Source organism: Hemicordylus capensis, chromosome 3 (assembly GCF_027244095.1).
Source record: "Hemicordylus capensis ecotype Gifberg chromosome 3, rHemCap1.1.pri, whole genome shotgun sequence".
NCBI lineage: Eukaryota > Metazoa > Chordata > Lepidosauria > Squamata > Cordylidae > Hemicordylus > Hemicordylus capensis.
Window position 1 is genome coordinate 229,078,608 of NC_069659.1, and position 23,110 is coordinate 229,101,717.

Consider the following 23,110-nt stretch of genomic DNA (forward strand, 5'->3'; position numbering starts at 1 on the left):
CCTGATCTGATCTGTGCTGGTGAGTTGTTCATTATATCATTCTTATAACTACAGTTGGCCCAGGTCTATGCTACATTAGCCAGAAGGCAAAACAGTATAAGGTGGTAAGAATGTGATAAAAGAAATAGAGTCTCTTTGAACATGAGATGTGTTGCAGCTATTGTTTATATCAGTAAACTTTACAGTCACAATCAAGCACAACATTTAGGAAAATATCAACCCATCAATTTTGATGGGCTTAAGTATGCCTAATTCAGTATGTTGGATTGTGACCAAAGAACAATATGGCAGACTGCATGAAGTCAGTGTTGTTTAGTGGACTGAATGTTGGATATGGTTATATGTTTGGGTTGAAATCCCAGCTCAGCCATGAGACTCATTGAGGCACTTCACACAATTAGTGCGAAGTGCCTTGAGGTGGTTTGTGGGGAGAGCGGGCTTAGCCCGCTCTCCCCACAAACAATTACCCATGGAGCCCTGGGCGGACGGATCTGCCACCCACACAACTACTGGCTCCATCACGGAGCTGGGGGGGGGGCTACAGGGACCAGGGGCCGCTCAGCCCCCGGAAGTCCCAGGATGCCCTAAATGAGCATGTGGGGCATTCTGGGGGCACCCCCAAGCCTGGGAAGCTGCTTGTAGCCTCCTGGTGTGGGGGGGTCTATTCATGTATTGCCATGCACCGTGGTGGCACACGAGCCGAAAAACAAGGTTAACGGCGCGCTCCCCTTAACCCTTGTTTAAGGGGAGGAGGAATTAAGCAGGCTGGCTGCCTTGGAACCACTGGGCTTGCCTGCGGGCCCGGTGGTTCCAACAATCACTAGGAAGCAGGCTAGGCTCCCTTAGCCTGCTTTCTGGTGATCATCAGGATAGCTTCACTATGTGGCTTTGAGAAAGCCCCTAAGGCTATTCACATGACACAAGTCAGCAAAAGGGCTAGGAGCCCTGGCTGCTCCAGAACGTGGTAGCCCTGTTTTTTAACACAGGGATTTACCTCAGGAGGCTATCGTGTGCATGATCGCCCTCAGGTAGATAGGTTTGCCTCCAGCCGGCTGCCATTTCTGGCATTGAACCAGTGGAAGGAGTGGCTATGCCAAGCACGGTGGCTGCTGTAATGAGAGCAGCCACTAAGTTCATGGTGCAGGGCACTCTGGGGTGAGGGAAGAAGAGGTCCTCCTGCTCCCAGCTTTTGCCTTCGCTGCCCTGCCACTTGTGTGGGTGTGCGGCATGGAGAAGGCAAAAATGTTGCCACTCACCTGCCGGGGAAGGCAGCAAGCTCCTACCTTCTTCACAGATCTCCCCAGCCGTGTTGTGAGGTCATATGGACAACCTCAAGCTCTCTCTGCCTAAGCTATATTTAATAGGGTTGTTGTGAGGCTAAATGAGAGAAGAATTGCACACTGAGAAGAGTTACTGAAATGATGAATAATAATGATTTTAAATCAATCTGCATTCCTGTCTTTTCCTAATTTAAAACAGATTCTGAATTCTGACTGTGAGTACTGAGAGACTCGTCCTGACTTTGTGCACTGAATTCCCAAGCCATTTGAGAAGGGAAATCTGACTGGGCACTATGACTTCCACATTTGCTGCCATCATGCCACCTAAGGAGCAGGTACCTGCACTGCGGGGCGTGGCCGGGGGTGAGTTGGTGGTGTCTTTTCCTGACAGAGGGGTGTTGGGTACACTCATGATTGGGGAACCCCGACACTGTAAAATGTGGGGATTGTATTGCTGCCAATGTCTGCTTTTCATAGCAAAGTGTTTTGTATAAATGCCAATCTTGGAGAAACAGTAGGATGTAAGAACTTATCAATTGGGGGCGGGGCGGGCAGGGGGAATGCAGCTTAAACCAGAATCAGTAGAAGTTAGCAATTCATCCTGCTGCTGCTAACTGACTGAACATATAAGAATTTGCAGTATTTTTAAAAGTCTTTTTTCTGTGGATGCTAAGAATGGACATCCTGTCAGCTCTTAAACATTTCCATATTTATATCCAAATAATACATGCCTAAAACAATATTGTTACAGGTTTGTGGTCTGTTCATTGTGAATAGATTCTCATGATGGCTTTTGCTCTAAGTCAGTGCCTAATCTATCTGCCTGGATTTGACAGAGGAAAGTATTTATTTTCTAGTGGCCAAGGAGGATAATTTCAGTCCCTGAAATGTGGGTTAACCGCTCTGACTGAATGAGAGAAGTCATGAAGATGCACATATAGTCTACTTCAAGAGAGGAACTGATGGAGAATGACCACATCTCTCTTCCCCTGTCAGGTGCATTTTTGTTATGTCAGTATGAAGAAATGGAGGACAAGCTAAATGTGAGAGAGACAGAAAGGCAGACTCATTTTTGAAGTAGCCAGACAGAAAGCTGCAGCACTTCTGGGTGCAGGATCTGTTCTTGAGGAACTGATGTAACCCTATGCTCTGCTTGAAGGCTTGTTCTTTTATCCAATGTTTAACTTGTATATTTGTAAAGAGAGATTACAAAGACACCTTAAGACTAGAGTCATCTCTCCACCAAGTGAAGCAAGAATCTGGGCAGCTCTACCCTTCTGGAGATTCTCAGCACACAGAGAAGTGGGTTGGTGGGGGGTGCAACAAGATGTAGGGTCAGGACATAAAAATCAGAATCAGAGTGTGCCAACAAAAAGGGTAAGACTAATGAATATTTTTGAACTGTTTTCATTTTGCTAACGAACCCATTACTGCAACAGTTGAATATCTGTAGCAGGTTCTGGCGTTGAAGAAAAACTGCAGAGCAGAAGGGCAGGTCACAAGGAATTCATTTTAAATAGAAGATGGACACAAATGAGTTTGGCAGAATTGGCCAGAAATCAACTACACGAAAATAAGAATTGCAGTTAAAAGGCATGGAAGGTAGATTCTCCTGAAGCATCCAAAATTTTGCAATATTTTGAAGCATCCAAATATTGCAATATTTCATTCTTAAGCAATCATTTTAATTGTCGACAGTTTAGTCAGTGTCTAATTTCAGTTCTAAAGTTTTAGAGTATGTCTATGTATTGATGGTTCTTTTGGTTTTTATTGATTCAATCAATCTCTTTATTTCGGTCAGCAACCAGCATGAGGTTAAAACAAATGTAAAAGAGCAGGCAATCAAACTTCTATTACAAACGATAACACCAAATAAATTTTAAAAAGTCCTCCTCAGCATAGATCAAGGTACTAAAAGTACTACTAAAATAATTAGGAATAGAGGAGGCAGCAGTGTTTCATGCTTATGAGGCTATTACATACAAATCAAAACTCAACCAGTTGCCTTTTTAACTCCTAAATCTGAGAGGAATTAAACAATTCAGGAGCTTGAGAAAATATTGTCATTAGATTTACGGCTGATATACAGGTGATACCAGTACCTGCATGCCCACCTGCAGCTAGCCACATTATATCTACAAGTTGCTCTGGCCTTAAATCTGTCGCCTATTTTCCCTATACTAAGCTCTTCCGCAAATGGAGGGCTGCACTACAAAATTTAGCTACCTGTCTGGTGGTGCAGGAATTACTTCCTTCCAACAGCCTGTCAGTCATCTGAGGAGAATCAAGACCGGGGCATTTAGCTATCAAAGGGTAAATAAGATCTCGACGCAGGTCTCTATAGAACAAACATTCCAATAGCACATGGGTGACTGTTTCCACTTGACCCTCCCCACATGGGCAGAGCCTCTCCCCATAGGGAATCCCTCTATATTGGCCCTCTAGGAGGGCTGAAGGGAGAGCATTGCATCTTGCTAGTGTAAAAACTCTTCTGAGTGGGGGCACCTCCAAGACAGTGAGGTAGGATGCTGGAGCCAAACTATATCTGACTGATTCCTGGCTCTGAAAGTCAGGTACCCTTGCTATATCTGTTTGTCTCTCAATATCCTCAATCCTCTGTTTGATGAGCTTCCTAGCTGTCTCCAAACTTTGCGCAAGCAGGGCAGACTGATCGAGGCCCAAAGTGGTCATCTTTTGGTTCAGAGCACACTTCCAGGTCGACTGATAAGAATCCTCTCATACTAAGTGGCTCAGCCCTGTGTCCGAGGAAAAAGCTCTCAGCCAATAAAACAGCGCCATTTGCCAGCATCTGGCCTCAACTCTAATGAGACCCGCCTCCAGTGTCTAATTTCAGTTCTAAAGTTTTAGAGTATGTCTATGTATTGATGGTTCTTTTGATTTTTATTTTTTTTACACTGTGACATCAAGAATACTTTACAAAACAAGATGGCATTAAAAGTATTCCTATTAAAAGGGAAGTAGTCACAGATTTACATAAGGGCCCTTCTCACCACGAATGGAGTGAGGGTGTGGTTGGTATGGAGCCAGGAAGACGTAGGTTAGGGCTGTGTTCTTGGGTGGATGCTCCCGCCTCTTGCAGGACAACCTGAGAGGTGAGAAAGCACTGTATATGATGAACAGGCATCCCACCTCTCACGAGACAATTCAAGGGGCAAGAAAGCACCATAGAAAAGCAGGCACCCATTTTGAATAGCCAGCAATGTTGTGATGCAGAAACTTGTGACCAAACAATTTCAATTAGGAACTGCTTCCCCTCCACCTCCCAAAAAAGATTATAATTGGGCAGGGGGGAAAGAGGATTCTAGATGTACCAAATAGCAATAGCAAGTATCCTTTGAAAAAGAAACTAAGAATAATTTAGATGTCCACTCTTTGACATCTGTGGCAACTTTTAAAAAACAAGTAATAGTAAATACCTTGCTTTTTGTTCAGGCTTTTGCTCTTTAGGGGCCACCAGGTCTCTCAGCTTTCCTACTTTTTGGGGAGGAGAGCTGGTCTTGTGGTAGCAAACATGACTTGTCCCCTTAGCTAAGCAGGGTCTACCCTGGTTGCATATGAATGGAAAACTTGATGTGTGAGCACTGCAGTATATCCCCTCAGGGGATGGAGCTGCTCTGGGAAGAGCAGAAGGCTCCTGGTTCCTTCCCGGGCATCTCCAAGATAGGGCTGAGAGAGATTCCTGCCTGCAACCTTGGAGAAGCTGCTGCCAGTCTGTATAGACGATAGTGAGCAAGATGGACCTATGGTCTGACTCAGTGAGCCAGGTCTCATGATCAGTGAGACCTGGTTTGAGGAGCTAAGCGGGGAGAGAGGGCTAAGCTCGCTCTTCCCGCACACGAGCAAGGCGGGAGCCCTGGGTGGTCGGATTGGCCTCCCACAAGATTGCCAGCTCTGTGACAGAGCCGCAGGGGGCTGGGGGGAGCGGGGGCTGATTGGCCCTTGGAAGCTCCAGCATGCCCTGCGCGAGTGCGCAGGGCATGCTGGCGAGACCCCCGGAGCCAGGAGGCGGCTTATAACTGCCGGGAGGCCACCGGGCTCACCTGCAAGCCTGGTTGCTCCCACGATCAGCCAAAAGTGGGCTAGGCTCCCCTAGCCCGATTTTGGCTGATCATGGGAATAGCCTCAGTGTATGGCAGCTTCTTATATTCTGTTTGTCTTTTTATGGTGTTGTTTTTTTCATGGGGTGGGGTTTGGGATTAGGGTTTTTATTGTTGAACTGCTTTTAAAGTTTAAAATGTGATTCAAATGGAGTTTTACTGTATTTTAACTTTTGTAAACCACCTTGGGATGTCTTATGAAAGGTAGTACACAAATTGAACAAATAAATAAACTTGTTTCTCAGAAATCCAGTCCATAGCAATGTGATCTGATTTATCTTTTTTAAACATGAAATGGCTGTGTATTTTATTTATTTTTGTATATTTCTAGCATTTCTACTCAGCTTTGTTGGCCACTAAATAAAGATAAGATAGAGGGTCTATAATTACTAGGAGGCAATTTCCAGCTCCTTCACTAGGACTCAAATTGCAGGGAGGGTGGGGATAAATCCCCTTTTATGATGGCCCCTCTAGGAACTGCTTTTAGGAGGCTACAGTGGAGCCGTGCTTTGACTAAAATTGGAGTAATCAGCAGTTAAGGCCTGTGGATTTCATTAAGGGCCCCCTTAAATTGAGCACAGCCCATAGTTAATAATGAATATATTTAAAAGAGTCACACCCATGATGTTCTACTAGTTTTTCTGCACTGATACTAGGGGTGGCAGAATTGTTCGTGATTTGTCAGGTTAAAAGGAATTTCCTAAGTAGAAAGAAGTCTTATTGTATATTCTGGGACTGACAAAGTGCCCCCATTCTACAATGGTTTCCTTTCCTCTCCTCTCAGTTCTTCATAGACAAGAGATACTTGACCTTTTTTGTACAGATCTGATCTAGGAATAGAGTTCGAGCTACTTTTCACAGACCTGTGGGAAGTATAACACAGCATGGGAGTGGCAGTCCCTCAGAAAGCCCTGTCTTTCAAATGAAAGCAGGTCTCTTATCTTTCAGCCAGTGTTCCTTTTTCATAAAAGACATCATGCAACATCTCATTGAAATCCTCTCTCCCCCATGCAAAAGCTCACAGGGCTGCCCTTTGCAATCTCCCTGAATGGTTATCAACACATCGCTAACTCTTCCTTTCTCTTACACATTCATCCACAATGCTTTCTCTCCATGCATGCTGCACGTTTGTTGTCCTGTGCAGTTCCTTTAAAACAGATAAGTAAGACGTTAACTATGTCTTAGCTTATTTAGCTCCATACTTGTTCCTTAGTTCATTTGCCTACATGGGGATAACGGCCAATTGGCTGGGTGTGAGGCAAGATGAGTGTATGTTAACATGCAAAAATAAAGAGCTGACTGTGCATTTGTGTGGGGGGCGGGGACTAAGATACAAAAGACGGAGTTGCCTGAAGTAAAATGGGTTTCTTTCTTTGTGCCTGTGGCATTGATTTTCTGTCCAGTGTTCTCTTCTGTTTGGCAGTTCATTTGTCATTCTGCCAGTGGGTGGTATTTAGGACGATTATGAAAAGCTGGATGTTTTATCAGTTTTCTGTTTACTTTACAGCAGGCCTGCTCAACTTAGGCCCCCCCAGCTGTTTTTGGACTACAACTCCCATAATTCCCAGCCACAGTGGCCAATAGCCAAGGGTTATGGGAGTTGTAGGCCAACATCTGCAGGAGGGCCGAAGTTGAGCAGCCCTGCTTTACAGCATTATGAGAACCTGGGGCGTAACTATAATAGGGCAAGGGGAGACAGTTGTCTGGGGGCCCACTGCCTTGGGGGCCCTCCCAGAGGCAAGCCACATGACTGACTCCCCCAGCCGCGCACCCACCCGGGCTTCCTTCAGTTGTATTCATCCTCCAAAACTGATGTGAGTGTTAAGACCTGGAGCAACCAGAACAGCATGTCTTTCTCTAGTACCATTAAATGACTTGATTCGTCCACAATTTACAAAACCTTTTAAAAAAAGAATTTAGGATGATGTTCTATTGTGGCACATAGGAGATATATATATCTCCTGTGTGTGTGTGTGTGTGTGTGTGTGTGTGTGTGTATCTATCTATCTATATATATATATATACACACACACACACTTATTTATTTATAAATTTTACTATGCTTTTTTAACCACTATTCAGCCTCATTTAAGATCTCCTTACTTCATAATCTGAGCTTCAGTGAGGGGGGGGCATTTTAAAATCTTGTCTCTGGGCCCACTCCAACCTTGCTATGCCCCTGATGAGAACGTTATTAGAACCAGTAGCATTGTTTGGGGCAGAAGGTGCTCACAGTTGACGTGTTACTTTCCAGTTCTCCTTTTCAGGGGTGATTCAGTTGTATTCACCTTCCTGTAGTTAATGCCCAAAAGCATTTGCCTAAGCATGGGGAATCATGGGTGAACTTCTCTTTTCCATGGCATTTTTCACACAGCAGGTTTTACTGTGAGTTCAAAATTGCCCCCCAAAACCAATAAAAAAGTGGATTTTTTTAAACCTTCCATATAAATCAGGCTACACTCTAACACACAATGAAAATCCTGAATCATGTGTGAAATGCTCCCTGATAGCTCACAGGGAATTCAGGGTAAATCTGGCCGATATGTGAACGCACCCTCCGTTCTGGAGGAGATGTGAGCTAAAAGCCCTGTGTGAACAACGTCCATGTGTCACCACACTTATTCACACACGTGTATAATACATCCATGTGTATTTATGCTTGGGGGAATTTTGCTCAACACCATTAAGTCACATGAGATGTGTCAGCTCAGCAGTGAGAGAAATGCTGTTGCTGAGAATAAGCTAGCATTTCCCTCACTCTGAACAACTCAGTTGGGATGAGGGATGGGTGTGCTAAGCCAGAGCACCTAGTCAGCCAGTCACAAGGAGAAAAGGAGGGAGGGGAAGGGCCAGACCAGGACTATACTGTGGAGCACTGACCATAAGGCCCCAAAGCATGGGAGGAATCTACAACATGTGGTTTTGGGTTTGGGGGGGCTGATTCCAAGGAAGATTCACTTGGCTTGTATTTTCTTACCACCAACTTTGACAAGATATACTTATGGGGGCCACAATTCTTGGCTGCTTTGCATATTATAATATTATTTGCTAGAAACATGTATCTCAGGGTCATGTTGCCCTCACCGACATATTTCTGGAAGCCAAAAAGTACTCCTCCCTCCCGCTCAGCACATGCTCAGCTGCAGGTCAAGCATTTGTGGCTGAGCTCCACAGCATCCTCTCTGCAAGGGCACAGCTCCTGCTCCAGCTTCCTAATGCTGCAGAACATATTGGCTATTGAATATTGTTCACTTTTGGCCTTTTGAGCCATCTTGATATTATGTAGAAATGTATCTGTTAAGAAGTTTGGTTGTTCGCCATTTATCTCATTACTGTCCATTTTTTAAAAAAAATTAGGGCTTGGCAACCCTGCTCCCCATGCATTGATCACCAGAGAGTGAATAAATTTGAAGTGTCCCTTACTAATACCATCTTTCACCCAAGTACATAGGCCTTGGCAGTAGCAGCTAAGTAAGAAAGGGAAGCAGTTGTTTGATGAAGTCAATTTCTATTTATAACTTTAATAAGTCACAGTGCAAGAAAAAGAATGTACTACCCCAAGAAATCTACCTGAGTTCCTGTTTCACCAAAAAGAAAAAAGAAAAAAGGAGCTACTGCTACTGTCTTCTTACTGCAGCTTAAGCATCATCCTTGTGATCTCTAAAGCTATTTGTTTATTACTATGCAATGTGTCTCTCTGTCAAATAACCTCTCAAATCTTGTCCTTCGTCTTGCATACTGTATCTCAAACTATTTCACTGCCAGGAGGAGTGTGGTCCATCTTTTAGGGTGGTAAGTCAGCAATTTGTTCAGGGAATGCTGATTCTGTCACTTTACTGAGAGATTTGCTTTCTCCAGTGCATTTCCCAGTAAACATTCACCAAATACTTATTGTCATCAAGATGAAGGGAGCCCCTGAAGCAAAATATCATTTTTACATTCTCAGTCAGAGGGGCAATTCATAGGAACATAGGAAGCTGCCTTTTCTGAGTCAGACCATTGGTCCAACTAGATCAATATTGTCTACACAGATTGGCAGTGGCTTCTCCAAGGTTGAAGGCAGGAATCTCTCCCAGGCCTATCTTGGAGATGCCAGGGAGGGAACCTGGAACCTTCAGCATGCAAGCATGCAGATGCTCTTCCCAGAGCAGCACCATCCCCTGAAGGAAATATTATACAGTCCTCACACATCTCCCATTCAAATGCAGACCAGGGTGGACCCTGCTTAGCAAAGAGGACAATTAATGTTTGCTACCTCACATATTGGCTAAAACATTTTGATATTCTATGATGAGAAAGATGTTTTTGGTATGAGTAAGTACAATTGTGAGGTTTAAATACAGATTTACACAATCATGACACTTTTCAAAAAAAACCTTATAGCATCACTTCCTGTGAATATTTGTTTCTAAAAAGCCATATTATATTCCAGTCCTATACTTTGGCATTGGTGTGTTTGCCCACACCTCGAGCATAAGAATTATGCAGTGCTGGCAGTGCATCATGAGTTTTACCATTGCTATCGTGCACCAGTCAGTGATTGACATCTTAGCAAAGCACGTGCCTAATGGGCTACAAGGATGTGTCTGTTGGGGGTTGTTAATTTTTACCCCCCTGTAGATAAAAAAGCAGAGCACTAAGGAATGAGCACACACTCCAGTTACAGAGTAGGTAGCAGAGGATGGTTTAATTGTTGCAGCTATTTAGAGAAAACTGAGATTCTTGTAGAACTAAATACTAAGTATTTGTTGGTTAAGTACTCTTGGATAGGAAAGACCTAAACCTAATCTAAAGGACTACATAATGAATAGGTAAGGAGCGAGAGAGATGTTTCCATCTTCTCTCTAGGAGGAAAGGAAGGACTGTGACTCAGAACAGGAAGTGTGGAAGAGTCAGTTCAGGGGTCATTGAGTAGAGACAGGAAGAACAGTTATGGAGACCCTTACTCACTATCTCTATTCCCAATGTCCCTAGTGGTCATTAGGATAGTTGGTGCAAAAGGTCGATGCACTGGAACTCCATTTCCAACAGTGACTGGGGCCCATGCACAACTCCCCCAGTCCCTCAATGTGTGCATTGTTATGCAAGTGGGTGAAAGAGCCCTGTTCTGCCCACATGCTGGAAGTGTTTGGGAAGAAAGGAAGCACGTCATTGACTGCCCCACCCCAGAGCATTCCCAGAGCATGGGCAGAGGAGCCCCAGTCCTGTCTCTGCAGTTCGTCACTAGGTGTGTGCTTCATTAGTGAAGTTGTTGGTCACTGCACCTAATCCTAAAGAGATCTCATGTGTAGCACAATGTTTCTGTATGCTGCTATGCTAGTAATGCCAAATCTGATTGCCTAGCATCCAGATTAAGGAGGTGTCGGTGCTACAAGAGAAGCAGCAGCACTCCTGATGGCTTCTGTTAACTCACCAGCAATGACGACACATCGGATGCTATTTTCTTTCATCTCTGCTTCCCCCAGAAAGAAATACTCTGTGCCACATGAAAATATGTTCCTAGAGTCAGGCAGCCCTGGGGAACATATTTCTGTGTGGCACAGAACATTTCTGGGAGTGTGGATGTCTTTGAAATTCACCACCCCACTCAAGTGAGCACTGGTGCTGTGTATGCTGGGAACTCATCAGAATCGCAGTTGCTTCTCATCACACCCACACTTCCTTAATCTGGATGTCGGCCACTATCTCCACCTTACACAATGGCAATGTGCAATGTTCTTGGAATTGGATCACTAGTTAGATTGTTTTTCATTTTGCCATTCCAAATCTTGGAGGCAGTAACAAATATCAAATGCTTTTGCCCAGTTCTATCAAGGGAGATCTGAATGTGGGAGCAGACCTATGCTAGTGCAGCTGATGTAATATACAGCTGAATGTATCCACATTGCAATGCTCATCTGGTCCCCACTGAACTAGCTGGATGCTTTGGATGCAGATGGGAACACACATCCTAATTCAGGCCACAAGTTCTGGTACCCACCTAGAGCACAGTGCATTCTATCTATGATTATTTTTCACATACTAGCATTGCACTGAAATGATGCAGGAATGCCCCTGAGGTGTGTAAAGAAGGTAGGCTCAGAAAACCTACCTTCATAAGCATTCGTAAAACCAACACAACAATTTTCTATTCTATTCTATCTGGGGATGAAAATGGTCTGTTACAAAACCTCATGTTTCCATAGGAGGCCACAATCTTCTTAAATTCAGACTAGAATATTAATAATGACATGACTCAAATAACCTTTCTTTTTTTCTTTTTCTTTTTTTGCAAATACTACTACTATGATGATGAATATTTACATACTGTTTTACAACAGAAGTTCCCAAAGTGAATTATATAGTGGCCCTCGTTATTCGCTGGGGTTCCATTCCTGCCAATTAGCGTGAATATGGAAACTGTGAATAAAGAAATCTTACCCCTATGGGAAACCAGGGGTGACGTTAACCCAGGGGAGGAGAGCTAGTCTTGTGGTAGCAAGCATGAATTGTCCCCTTTGCTAAGCAGGGTCCATCCTGGTTTGCATTTGAATGGGAGACTACATGTGAGCACTATAAGATATTCCTCTTATAGGCTGAGAAGAGCACCAGCATGCTTGCATGCAGAAAGTTCTAAGTTCTCTCCCTGGCATCTCCAGATAGGCTTGAGATAGACTCCTGCCTGTAACCCTGGAAAAGCCTCTGCCAGTCTGTGTATACAATTACGAGCTAGATGGACCAATGAGCTGAATCAGTAGAAGGCAGCTTCCTATTTCCCTGTGTCCCTTACTCTGAAAAAAACACTAAAAAGCAGGGAAAGGCAGAAATAAGGATAGAAAAACATAGTACCCTATTCTCCAGGTCTCCAAGAATGCCCTCCAAATCATCTTATTTTTCATTTTAAAATCTTTTAACAAAAAACCTTTAACAAAAACCTTTAACACAAAATGGCTCTGTGCTTCAAAATGGCAATTGAAAATTAATTAATTAATTAATTAATTAATTAATTGAATTTATATATCACCCTTCCTAAAGTTGCTCAGGGCAGTTTACATTAAAATCAAACACACATAAAAAAATAATTTTTTTTTAAAAAAACACCCATTTAAACCAAATTAAAATTGAAATTAAAACTAGATATCATTAAAAGCAAGGCTAAAAAAATGGGTTTTTAAGGCTTTCCTGAAGGCCTCCAAGGAAAATAATCCCCTTAAATCCACAAGCAGTGTGTTCTACAACCTAGGAGCGACAACTGAGAAGGCCTGAAACCAGGTCACCACCAGATGAAATGACATCAGCAGTCATTTTCGGCCACTCAGGAATGGCCGAAAGGCAAGAACTACCTATATTTCATTCCGCAGATAAAGGAATGGTCTCTAAGACCCACCCACAGAGACATGAAACTGTGATCTGCAAAACTGAGGATAACAAGGGTCTCCTAGATAGATAGATAGATAGATAGATAGAAATGACCCCTTGTCCCCAAAGGTCTCACAATCTTAAAAAGAAACATAAAATAGACACCAGCAACAGCCACTGGAGGGATGCTCTGCTAGGGTTGAATAGGCCCAGTTGGTCTCCCACTGTTAAATAAAGAGAATCACCACTTTAAACGGGTGCTTCTTTGAAGAAAAAGAATTAAGAAAATGAATAATAGAGCAAACTGTGATTTCATTTACAGCCAAATTAAAAATCCATGATAGTTGGGGGTGAAACTGCTAAAACTCATAAGAACTGACAGTCTGATTATAGTGCAGGCCATGTAGGTAACTGGAATGCAACAGTACAATGAAACATCCTCAGAAACATTTGCACTTACGGCTGACATGATGAGCTCTCCACCTAAATTCTGGATTTCTGCTTTAACTTGACTGCAGATTTTGAGCTGGTGAGAGTATAGTTGGATCTGCTCCAGGTAAGCCAGTAAGTCTTGCTTGCATGACAGGTCTGGACACTAAAAATAACAACAATAACAATAAAGTAACTTAATGGCTAATAATTTTCATTATCTAGAATCCAAAGAATTTTAGGTGAGCTCAGGAGATAGCATGTATGAACACAGAGGGGTGTTTGACTCTTTTTCTTTGTAAAGCAGGCATTCATACCATATCACAAACTGGTTTTGAATAGGCTGTTGGTTTCACAAAGGTCTGAGGGACTGTAAAATGTAGGCTGCATTCACATGTAAAGTAGAACTGTGGGTCCAATGGACCCGCAGTTCTGCTCCCCTCCCCACCCCACCCCAGTCTCCTGTCCGAATTTGGACATAACAGAGAGCAGGCTCTCTGCAGTCAGGGAGACTGCAGAGAGGAGAGGGAACTAGCTGTGTGGGCTTCCTTCTTGCATTAAAGACAGCCTCCACAGCCAATCACAGCCATAGAGAGGGAGGAGCTTCCTCCCTCAATTACAGTTCCAGACAGTTGAGCTTGCAGTTCCACATTTGCACATTCCACATTTGCACGTAACACGGGCTGTGGCAAATTTCGGGTTGGAGTGGTGAAACTCAGTACAACCCATGGGTTCAAATTGGAGTTTAGAAAAGACCTCTGGTCACTTGCCACATGGAACCAGAGTTTCCTGCATTTGGATGTACAGGTTTGGCAACCTCTGGCCCCTATTGATTGATTGATTGATTGATTTGATTTCTATACCGCCCTTCCAAAAATGGCTACATTAAAACAAACCAAAATCAATCAACTATTAAAATCAAAAACTGTAAAAACAACAACATAAAACCATTATTAAAACGGTTTGTAAAACCCTGGAAAAACAGGCCAAACCTTTACGGGTTAAAAACAGTTTAAAAACCCTGCAAGGCCAGGCCAAACAGATAGGCCTTAAGGGCTCTCCTGAAGGCCAGTAATGAACTCAGATTACGGATTTCTGCCAGGAGTGCATTCCACAGCCCAGGAGCAGCAACAGAGAAGGCCTGCCTCATCACCAGACGTATTGATGGTAACTGAAGATGGACTTCCTCAGATAACCTTAACGTGTGGTGGGGATCATGCAGAAGAAGGCACTCTCTAAGATAACTCTCAACCCTTAAACTCCAGTTTCATGTTACGTGCGAATGGGGCAGCAGTGTCTACTTCCTTGAGTATACAGCTCATTCAGTGGTTCTTTGTATTGTGGCCATTCTTTCCATATCTACTGTCTTATCTACAAATGTTTCTATTGCCCAACACTGCCCATTAAGGTGTGTATTGCATACGGCATAGTCTTGCTGAACTCTTAATTATTTTGTGCACTGTACGGAGCAGGGAAATGACTTGCCTAGCAAGCAAGAGGTTGCCGGTTCGAATCCCCACTGGTATGTTTCCCAGACTATGGGAAACACCTATATTGAGCAGCAGCAATATAGGAAGATGCTGAAAGGCATAATCTCATACTGCAGGAGGAGGCAATGGTAAACTCCACCTGTATTCTACCAAAAGAAAACCACACGGCTCTGTGGTTGCCAGGAGTCGACACCGACTCAACGGCACACCTTTACCTTTAGTCTTTAAACACAGACCCTGACATAACTGGATGAATGTCCAGTTCAAGAGCACATCTTGAAATTTGTACTCTAGCATGATCTCATTCTTTTATATCCTTGCCATTTACTCATTTGATAATTTTGTGATCTTTTTGCAAAAGCTTAAGAGTAACAACCCCTAGCATCAATGGTGGAAATTAACATTTAGTGATTTTCATCAGTGTATGCAATAAATAGTCAAGCTGACATCCTGACTAAATTACTTGACAGAAGTCCTATAGAAATTAATAGGACAAGTTAGTCATGACAATCCTATCCTATTAATTTCAATGGAACTTCCGCTGAGTAATTTAGTCAGGATGTCAGTCAATATTTTCATATAGAAAGGCACCATCATAATCAAATGGTACCTTTGTGAGTTTCCCTCATAACTAAGTTGTACCATTAATTTCACCTGAACGACTCATGAGTAATTTAAATTTGGCTGTCAGCCGGTATTGTAGAAAGAAGGAGAGATCTAGAAATCACTGCGGACAGCTCTTTAGAACCTTCAGTGCAATGTGATGTTTGAAGACAAAAACTGCAATCCAATGCATGCCATGTGCTGCTTTGAGATAAGCGCATGGAACTGCACAGAGGAAATATGCAGGCTTGTGTAAACTTTCAAATTAATCTAGATTGCTATGTATGGCTTTTGTGATTAGGTGGAAGGGAGCTTATTTAGTGTAGTGTAGAGATGTTTGCAGCCTCTCACTTTACTTTTGTGGATATGTCTGCCTTCGTGCATTTCATGCTTGGGACACTTATTTAGACTGCTAAAGTGATGCTATTCGGTGTGTCATATAGGAATGACAACACCATAGAATGCATGCTGCAAATATCTATGATTTTCCATTCCCAATGTGAAAACTGTGCATTAGCAGTTGCAGAAACCAGAAGCAAACCATTATCAGATCTCTTTAAAACACACGCAGAGAGAGGGGGAAGGGAGGGAGGGAGGGGGAGAGAGGATGCACAAGAAAATGTGCAGTTAAGCTAATTGTGCAGGTGATGCACAACAGTAATGCAGATCTGGCTTCTACTGCTGAGGGAGATGTCTGTGTATTTGAGTGGGGAACAGGATGCAAGCATAATTACACCTACTGTTGATAAATATATACGTATTGTAGGCAACAATAATTTGGATCTGCATTGTGTACATAGCTTCTGTGTGCACAATCCTGTTGAAATGTGCACAACAATATCTAAGAACTAAATGAAAGATTCACTAGAAGACAGCACGATGAGCTAAAAAAGTGACATTAAAATATTAAAAGTGTGCCATCAGTTTAAGGATTCAAGAGGTAGGCAACAAAGTAATAAGGATCATAGGCTGCAATCCTAAAATCTACACATTTACTATGGATAAAACCAGTGTAGATGGCCTTGATAGCTGTTTCAGTACAGCAATGGTTATTGTAAGTTACTATCCTATTTCCATAGAAACCAGATTTACTTTCATTTTAATGAAAGCTGTCATCCAAAAGATAACAGATAATTAGCAATTTGATTACTGACAATAAAAAGTAATTATCAGGTGGAGCGGAAATTGCCAAATTTATTGAAAACAGTAGAGAACCATTGATTTCAATGGCTATAGGCTCAGATCCAAAATGCAGCATCCTACATTCATTCTTTTTGTGGTCATCTCTCAAATACGATAATAAATGATGCTTTGGTAAAAGCCGCCGTGTGATCATGTAAGAAAGGTATTTTAAAGAGAAAATACAAAATAATTTCTAGCATTCCCTGGTCCTCTCTTGCAATCAGGGAAAACCAGACATTATTTGATCACTCCCTAGACATTAAATGTGAAAAAGTATTACAGAATAATGAAGGGATAATAATAATGTGAATAATAATGTGATAATTCCAAATGTTGTAAACTACCTCAAACTTATGGAAAGAGATAAAAACTAATAAAGTAACAGAAAACTCTGAACATACATGAACAAGATTGTGCTCTACTTTGATCTCATCACTTTGCCAAAGCAGCAGCATTTTGCCCATTGTGCTGATTTTAGTAGGGCTGCAGATCATGGTCATAATCCAGCACAGAGCTCAGCGCAGGTAATCCCATTGACATCATTAAATGCATTGACCAGGGCCCCCAGTGCCACTTTCAGTGTGTTCTCACTGAACAGTATTATACACACTGGAATGCTATTTAAGCTGTTTCATATAGCCAGATAACCATCATAAGACCCATGACAGTGCATATCATAATCACATAATAGTGATTTTTGTCAGTCATTTAATCATCTCCTAGGATCTTCTTATGGTAGTTTGCTAATGTGCAACAAAATTGAATATTAATAAAAAAAATTGGCTGACTATAAATAGCTAAATTACCATTTGCTTTTAAGCTCCTGGCTTCTACAGCAGTGATATAAGCATAAACTGTAGTGTTATGGCTGCCAGGTGACTATCCTTTGTTAAACTGCTTACTTGTATTGATAGTAGCCAGGAGTGACTGCTTGGTGTTTCCATGATGGAAGCGAATGTCTGGAGACATTCTCCTGAATGGGCAGTTTATTTGAAGAGTGGAGCCTGAGGCCTGTGCTCTGCAGGATTTGCATGTGTCAGAGAAGGAAGTACTTCTGAATGTGGAGAGAAGAGAGTGAAAGAGGAACTGGTTGAAAGCAGGAGCATTGATAGTACTGGGCCACCTGGATGTGTGCCCTGGATCAAGTCTTTATTGCCCCGGGCCTTCATGCTGCCTGACATTGGTGGATGCTTTGGTGATGAATGGCTTCAAAAACTGGAAGAGAGCATTAAATTCCTTTTTAAAAAGATTTAATTATCAAAATGGATGAGGATGTGAACTTGAGCCAAGCTCTGCGGCCCCAAGCCCAAAATCTTTTGAGCACCTGGCAACACCCCTGGTTGAACGTTAAGCACTTTGAGGCACAGTTGCTCTCTTGGGATTAGAAGTTGTGCTGGCTATTTTAAGGAACAGATGCGCTCCATTATTCTCTGCTCCATTATAGATAAATAAAACAATTACAAAGACAACATAAGTCATCAGTGCCCTCTCTCAACTGAAGGAATTAAATCTATGATTTCCTATTGCTTAGAGCAGCAGGGAATCAACTCTTTGTATGAAGAGTACAAAATGTGGGCAGTATAACTTTTTGACTTTGAATACAGAATGATCAAGTTCTAACTTATGCTGCATAGCCCAAGTAAGCTTAAAGCAATTGTGACCTCATTCCCAACAACATGCTCAGAAAATTATTAGGTCACATATTGATGAATTAGTTATAATGAAGCACCACTGAGATCAATGGGGCAAGTCAGGAATAACTCAAGTCCTACAGTGGGACGTAGTACGTGACCCAATATCAGTGAGCAGCATACAAACTAGTTAAAACTAAGCACCATTGAAATCAATGAGACAAGGTAGTCATGACTAATTTTAGTTCCATTAATTTCACTGAGACTTAGTTATGACTAAGTCTCGGTGGTTGACATCCAGCACAGCATTAGGAGGGTGGAGCAGGAGTTCTGTGTGGGCTGCTCCAAGCTCAACTGAAGTTTTATCAAGAAGCAGAGTGTACATGCAGGGTAAGATGGAAGCAATATTCACTCCTCATCTCTCCCTCCAAAAGTGCTATTTGGCTTCCAGTAATATGTCCCTGAGAGCGTAGCTTAATACCACAGCCCTCAGGGACATGTTCTTGGAAGCCAAAGAGCACTTATGGAGGGAGGGGAGAGCAGCAAAAATCTCTCCCCCTTGTGCATACATTTTGCCTTGAAGCAGCTTTACTGTGAGGATCCAGCTTCTGCTGTGCCTTCCTAATGCGGAGCTGGATGTCAGTCACTTAAATTAATGAGATGTAATTAGTGATGGCAGGAAGCTGTCCAATGTTTCATTAAATTTTAGATCACAGTGGCCTTAAATATACCTAGACTCATAGTGACCAAGGTAAATAAATGTGAAAGAAAGAGAGCGAGCTAAAAGCCATGTAAAGCCCAAGAACAGACTAAACTTCAAACTGCTGAGCTAATCAACGTGTCATGGAAACAAACGGAACTTGTACATTAACTGTACATTCTGAGTGTTCGGTAGAGATGAAGGGAAGAGAGACGAAACTGACAATGTTATTAAAAAGAAATCCTCACAACTGAATTTAGCAGGAGACCAGTGGTATCTCAGCAGCCTCAGCCTATATAAGGGAGGTAAAAGTAAAGTGTGCTGTTAAGTCGATTTCGACTCCTGGCGCCCACAGAGCCCTGTGGTAAACAGGAGGGTTTTACCATTGCCTCCTCCTGCACAGTCTGAGATGATGTCTTTCAGCATCTTCCTTTATCGCTGCTGCCCAGTATAGTACCAGCGGGGATTTAAACCGGCAGCCTTCTGCTGCTTGTTAGTCAAGCATTTTCCCACTGTGCTAGTTAAGGAAGGAGAGTAGCTAAATGCAAAGATGGAGGATGATTTACAACTGTTCCCCTTGGCCTTTACTATCACTTGGAAATGCGGCTTTATTGCCTTTGCTTCTCGTGAAAGTATTTTAGATGTTTAAAGCACTTAAGGCTTCTTATAGAAGTTCCCCTTCAGTGCTCGTTTGTTTGTTTTTTACATTTAGATCCCGCTCTTCCTCCAAGAAGCCCAAATCAGTGTACATTGTTATGTTTATCCTCACAACAACCCTGTGAGGTAGGTTAGACTGAGAGACATGTGATTGGCCCAGAGTCACCCAGTGAGTTTCACAGCTGAATGGGAATTTGAACTCGGGTCTCTCAGTCCTAGTAGCCACAACAAACAGACTAGCCACGTAATGCTAGGAAAAGAATTCTGCAAATTACAGACATTATTTTAAATGTGCCAAGTTTGAAACATCATGGTGAATACATTGTGAAAGTACCAGATATTTAGTGTTGATGCATTTTAGACCTGCAGTGAAAATGGATTGTAATGTGAATGAATTGGCTACTTGCATTGTAGTGTGTCATATTTTTCTTAAACAGCAACAAGAAGTGATGCTGTTTTTCCTGTATATTTTCAAAATGGCTCCTACTGAAGTGAATAACCTATAAGATGTAGTTAATGCTAAGCCACAGCCGTTTTTTCCAGAGGCAAAAACCTGCATAGCCTAATTCAAATGGTTTCACAATTCTCTGTTTTGATGATCTGAGATTGCATGCAGCCTGAATAAAAGTCATTCATTTGAAACTCCTCTACTTTATGAACTGGAAAAGGTCAAAGAGATGCAACAATGAGTCTTCATTACACAGTGATTGCTTATTTCAGCTGCTCTCTCAACTTTCGAAGTGACATGGGAAGAAGAAAAGAGGGGCTTGTTTTTCTTACTTGCATGTCATTTAGGATACTGAAAACTCTCACGTACATTATGACTGGGAAGGCAGCCTCGAGTTAATAGAGCTGTGCTCTGTGAGGTGTTGTGAATGATCAACTGATGTGGCACAACAAAGTGACAATATTGACAGTGACAAGAATTACTTAAAACAATTCAGTTACTCCCAGCTTCTGAAACTGGAGAAAAGCTGTGATAAATATATGTGCAAATTTCACAGTATCCATGGCCCCAATTCAGTATCATAGAAGCTGGGATTCTATGTAGATATCCAGTATGGATAATCAGCAGTAGAGCCAATCAGCTGTGCACGGGGGAAAGGGAGCAGGGGCATTAAATCCAGTACCTTGCTTCTCCCACCAAACATTACTTCCAGTTTTTTGGCAGGCTACACACCAACCCTAGCAGCTGCATCATGGCAGGAAATACATATGTAGTAACTATGCACATATGTAGTAAGGTAAAATGTGCCATAGAGTACAGAAGGGGTTTACCATTGCCTCCTCCTGCACAGTATGAGATGATGCCTTTCAGCATCTTCCTATCTCTCTGTTGACCAATATAGGTGTTTCCCATAGTCTGGAAACATACCAGCAGGGATTCAAACCGGCAACCTCTGGTTTGCTAATCAAGTCATTCCCCCGCTGCGCCATTATGTGGCCTACATATGTAGTACCCATTTGCAAACATGGGTCTTTTTCTAGCTAGGGGCAGATACACAAAATCCTGCTTCGCACATATGTGACAGAAGCATAGGAACCTGCCATATTGAGTCAGACCATTGCTCCACCTAGCTCAGTATTGTCCACACTGACTGGCAGCTGCTCTCCAAGGTTTCAGGCAGGAGTCTTTCTCAACCCTACCTGAAGATACCGGGGATTGGAATTATTAGGTAAGATCCAGACTAAGTTAGTCATGACTGTTCCATTGAAATCCTTGTCTCAATGATTTCAATGGTGCTTTGTTTAATCATGAATGACTTCGTCTGGATCCTGTCCATTATTTGTTGAAAAAGAAGTCGCTTAAAATCAATAGCACTTCATTTCCCCCCTCTTATTAGACTATGAAGTCATTCATAGAATAAAAAACTGTGTCCTACCTGAGTTTGGGAGCTGTGCGTGTTCCCCATTTTCAGTTGTGTGGAAGCCAGGTAAGATGAAAACCTGGGTAGAAGTGATTGTGTGGAAGCAAGGTAGGGGGGAAAGCTACCCAGGTTTTCCTCCTATCTTGCTTCCACCCAACCAAAAATTGGGAGTACACACAGCTCAGTTCTACCAAACATGGGTTTCCACCCATGTTTGTAAGGGTATTCACAGTAAGGGTATTCACACATGCAGCCTAACCCAGGCCAGGGCAGCCCAACCTGGGTTAGTCTTCAGGAGTGAAGCGCCGGGAGCAAAGTCACTTCCGATGTGGCACCCGCACCTAGCTCCACTTTCAAACCCGGCATTTAGCCGAGGGTAAGCGAACCTAGGGCGATCATCTGGGCAGTCACCACTAGGTTAGACAGCTTTCCCCTGGCACATCGCCATTTGGGGCAGAGATCCAGGGGGAAGGAGTGGCCTCACTGAGTGTGGCAGCTGCTCTAACTAGAGCACTTGTGCCCTGGGGCACCCTGGGAGGGGGGAGGGGGGAAGCGTCTCCCTCCGCCACACCACTGCTCGTGTGGGCATGTACTGTGACGGAGGGGAGGACAGTGGCTGCACGTCTGCCTTCCCCACAACCCGCCCACCCTCCACGGCAAAGTCATGTGCACGACCTCAGTTTCTGAGTGTGTGAATGGCCTCTATATATCAAGAGTTCTATAATTCTCACTGCTGCTAAAAGAAACACGCAGCTAGTGTATTGTTTCTTTTCTCACTTTTAGTCAACGTCTTCCAGTCTATAATTCATTTTGTTTGTGGTAAAAGGTGTGGTAAAAGGCGGGATGGCGTTGAGGGGGGCAAATGGAAGCTGGAGCCTTTCCAGACAGTGCTTTAAGCTCAGTGTATCCAGTGAGTAAAGCCACATGACATTACAGAATCGGCTCCTCTCTATTCCCCGTGGATTTTTCTTTTGTGTATGTTTGCACTGCTTGCTTCCGGGTTTTCCAAAACTTAGCTTGCTCCTTCTCTGAAAACTGGTTTTCCCGCTATTTGAATCTCTGTAGAAGGCAGCTTCCTATTTGCATCTCAAAAGCTTGACTTTTCTTTATCATGTTAATGTGAAGATTCTACAAGTCAGCGCCTTTGGCACTTCTTGCTAGCAGCCGCTCTCGGTATATCCAGAGATGTCACTGAAATCCAGGATTTTTTTTCACTCCAGACATAAATTGGACTAAGCTTCAATCCAGAAGGAAAAACTCAAATTGTGTGTGAAATGCTCCCAAAGATCTCACACGCACTTTGGTGGGAATCTGGCCAATGTGCAAATGCACATACTCCCTTCTGGTGGAGATTCAAGGTAAAAGCCCTCTCTGGAAATGGCTCTGGTTTGAAGGAAGGTCAAAGGCTTACAGAGAATTCAGAGTCTATTCTAAGTCAAGATATTTCTGGATTTTGGAAAATAGTTCTTCTGAATGATCCCCACTGTACGTTAAGGTCATCTGAGGAGGTCCGTCTTCAGTTACCACCGGTACGTCTGGTGGCAACTCAGAGGCGGGCCTTCTCTGTAGCTGCTCCTGGGCTGTGGAATGTGCTCCCTGCAGAAATCTGTAATTTCAACTCTTTATTGACCTTCAGGAGAGCCCTTAAGACTTATCTGTTTGGCCTGGCCTTCCAGGATTTTTAAATTGTTGTAAGGGGTTTTTAATGTACTGGGTTTTTAAATTGTTTTTAAACTGATTGTTTTATGGTATTTTATGATTTTTGTTTTTGTTGTTGACTGATTTTGACTGTTTTTGTTTTGTTTGTAAACCAC

At 42.8% G+C, this 23,110-nt stretch overlaps 1 protein-coding gene across 13 annotated transcripts in view; it reads right to left on the reverse strand.

Moving 5' to 3' along the window:
• The window catches only part of CTNNA3 (catenin alpha 3), a 1,115,062-nt gene that overhangs the window by 13,042 nt on the left and 1,078,910 nt on the right, over positions 1–23,110 (reverse strand). For all 13 annotated transcript variants that reach the window (XM_053307737.1, XM_053307736.1, XM_053307734.1 and 10 more), the window contains one exon: positions 13,197–13,331. In XM_053307737.1, the coding sequence (XP_053163712.1) occupies positions 13,197–13,331 (135 nt within the window). The remainder of the gene's footprint in view (positions 1–13,196; positions 13,332–23,110) is intronic.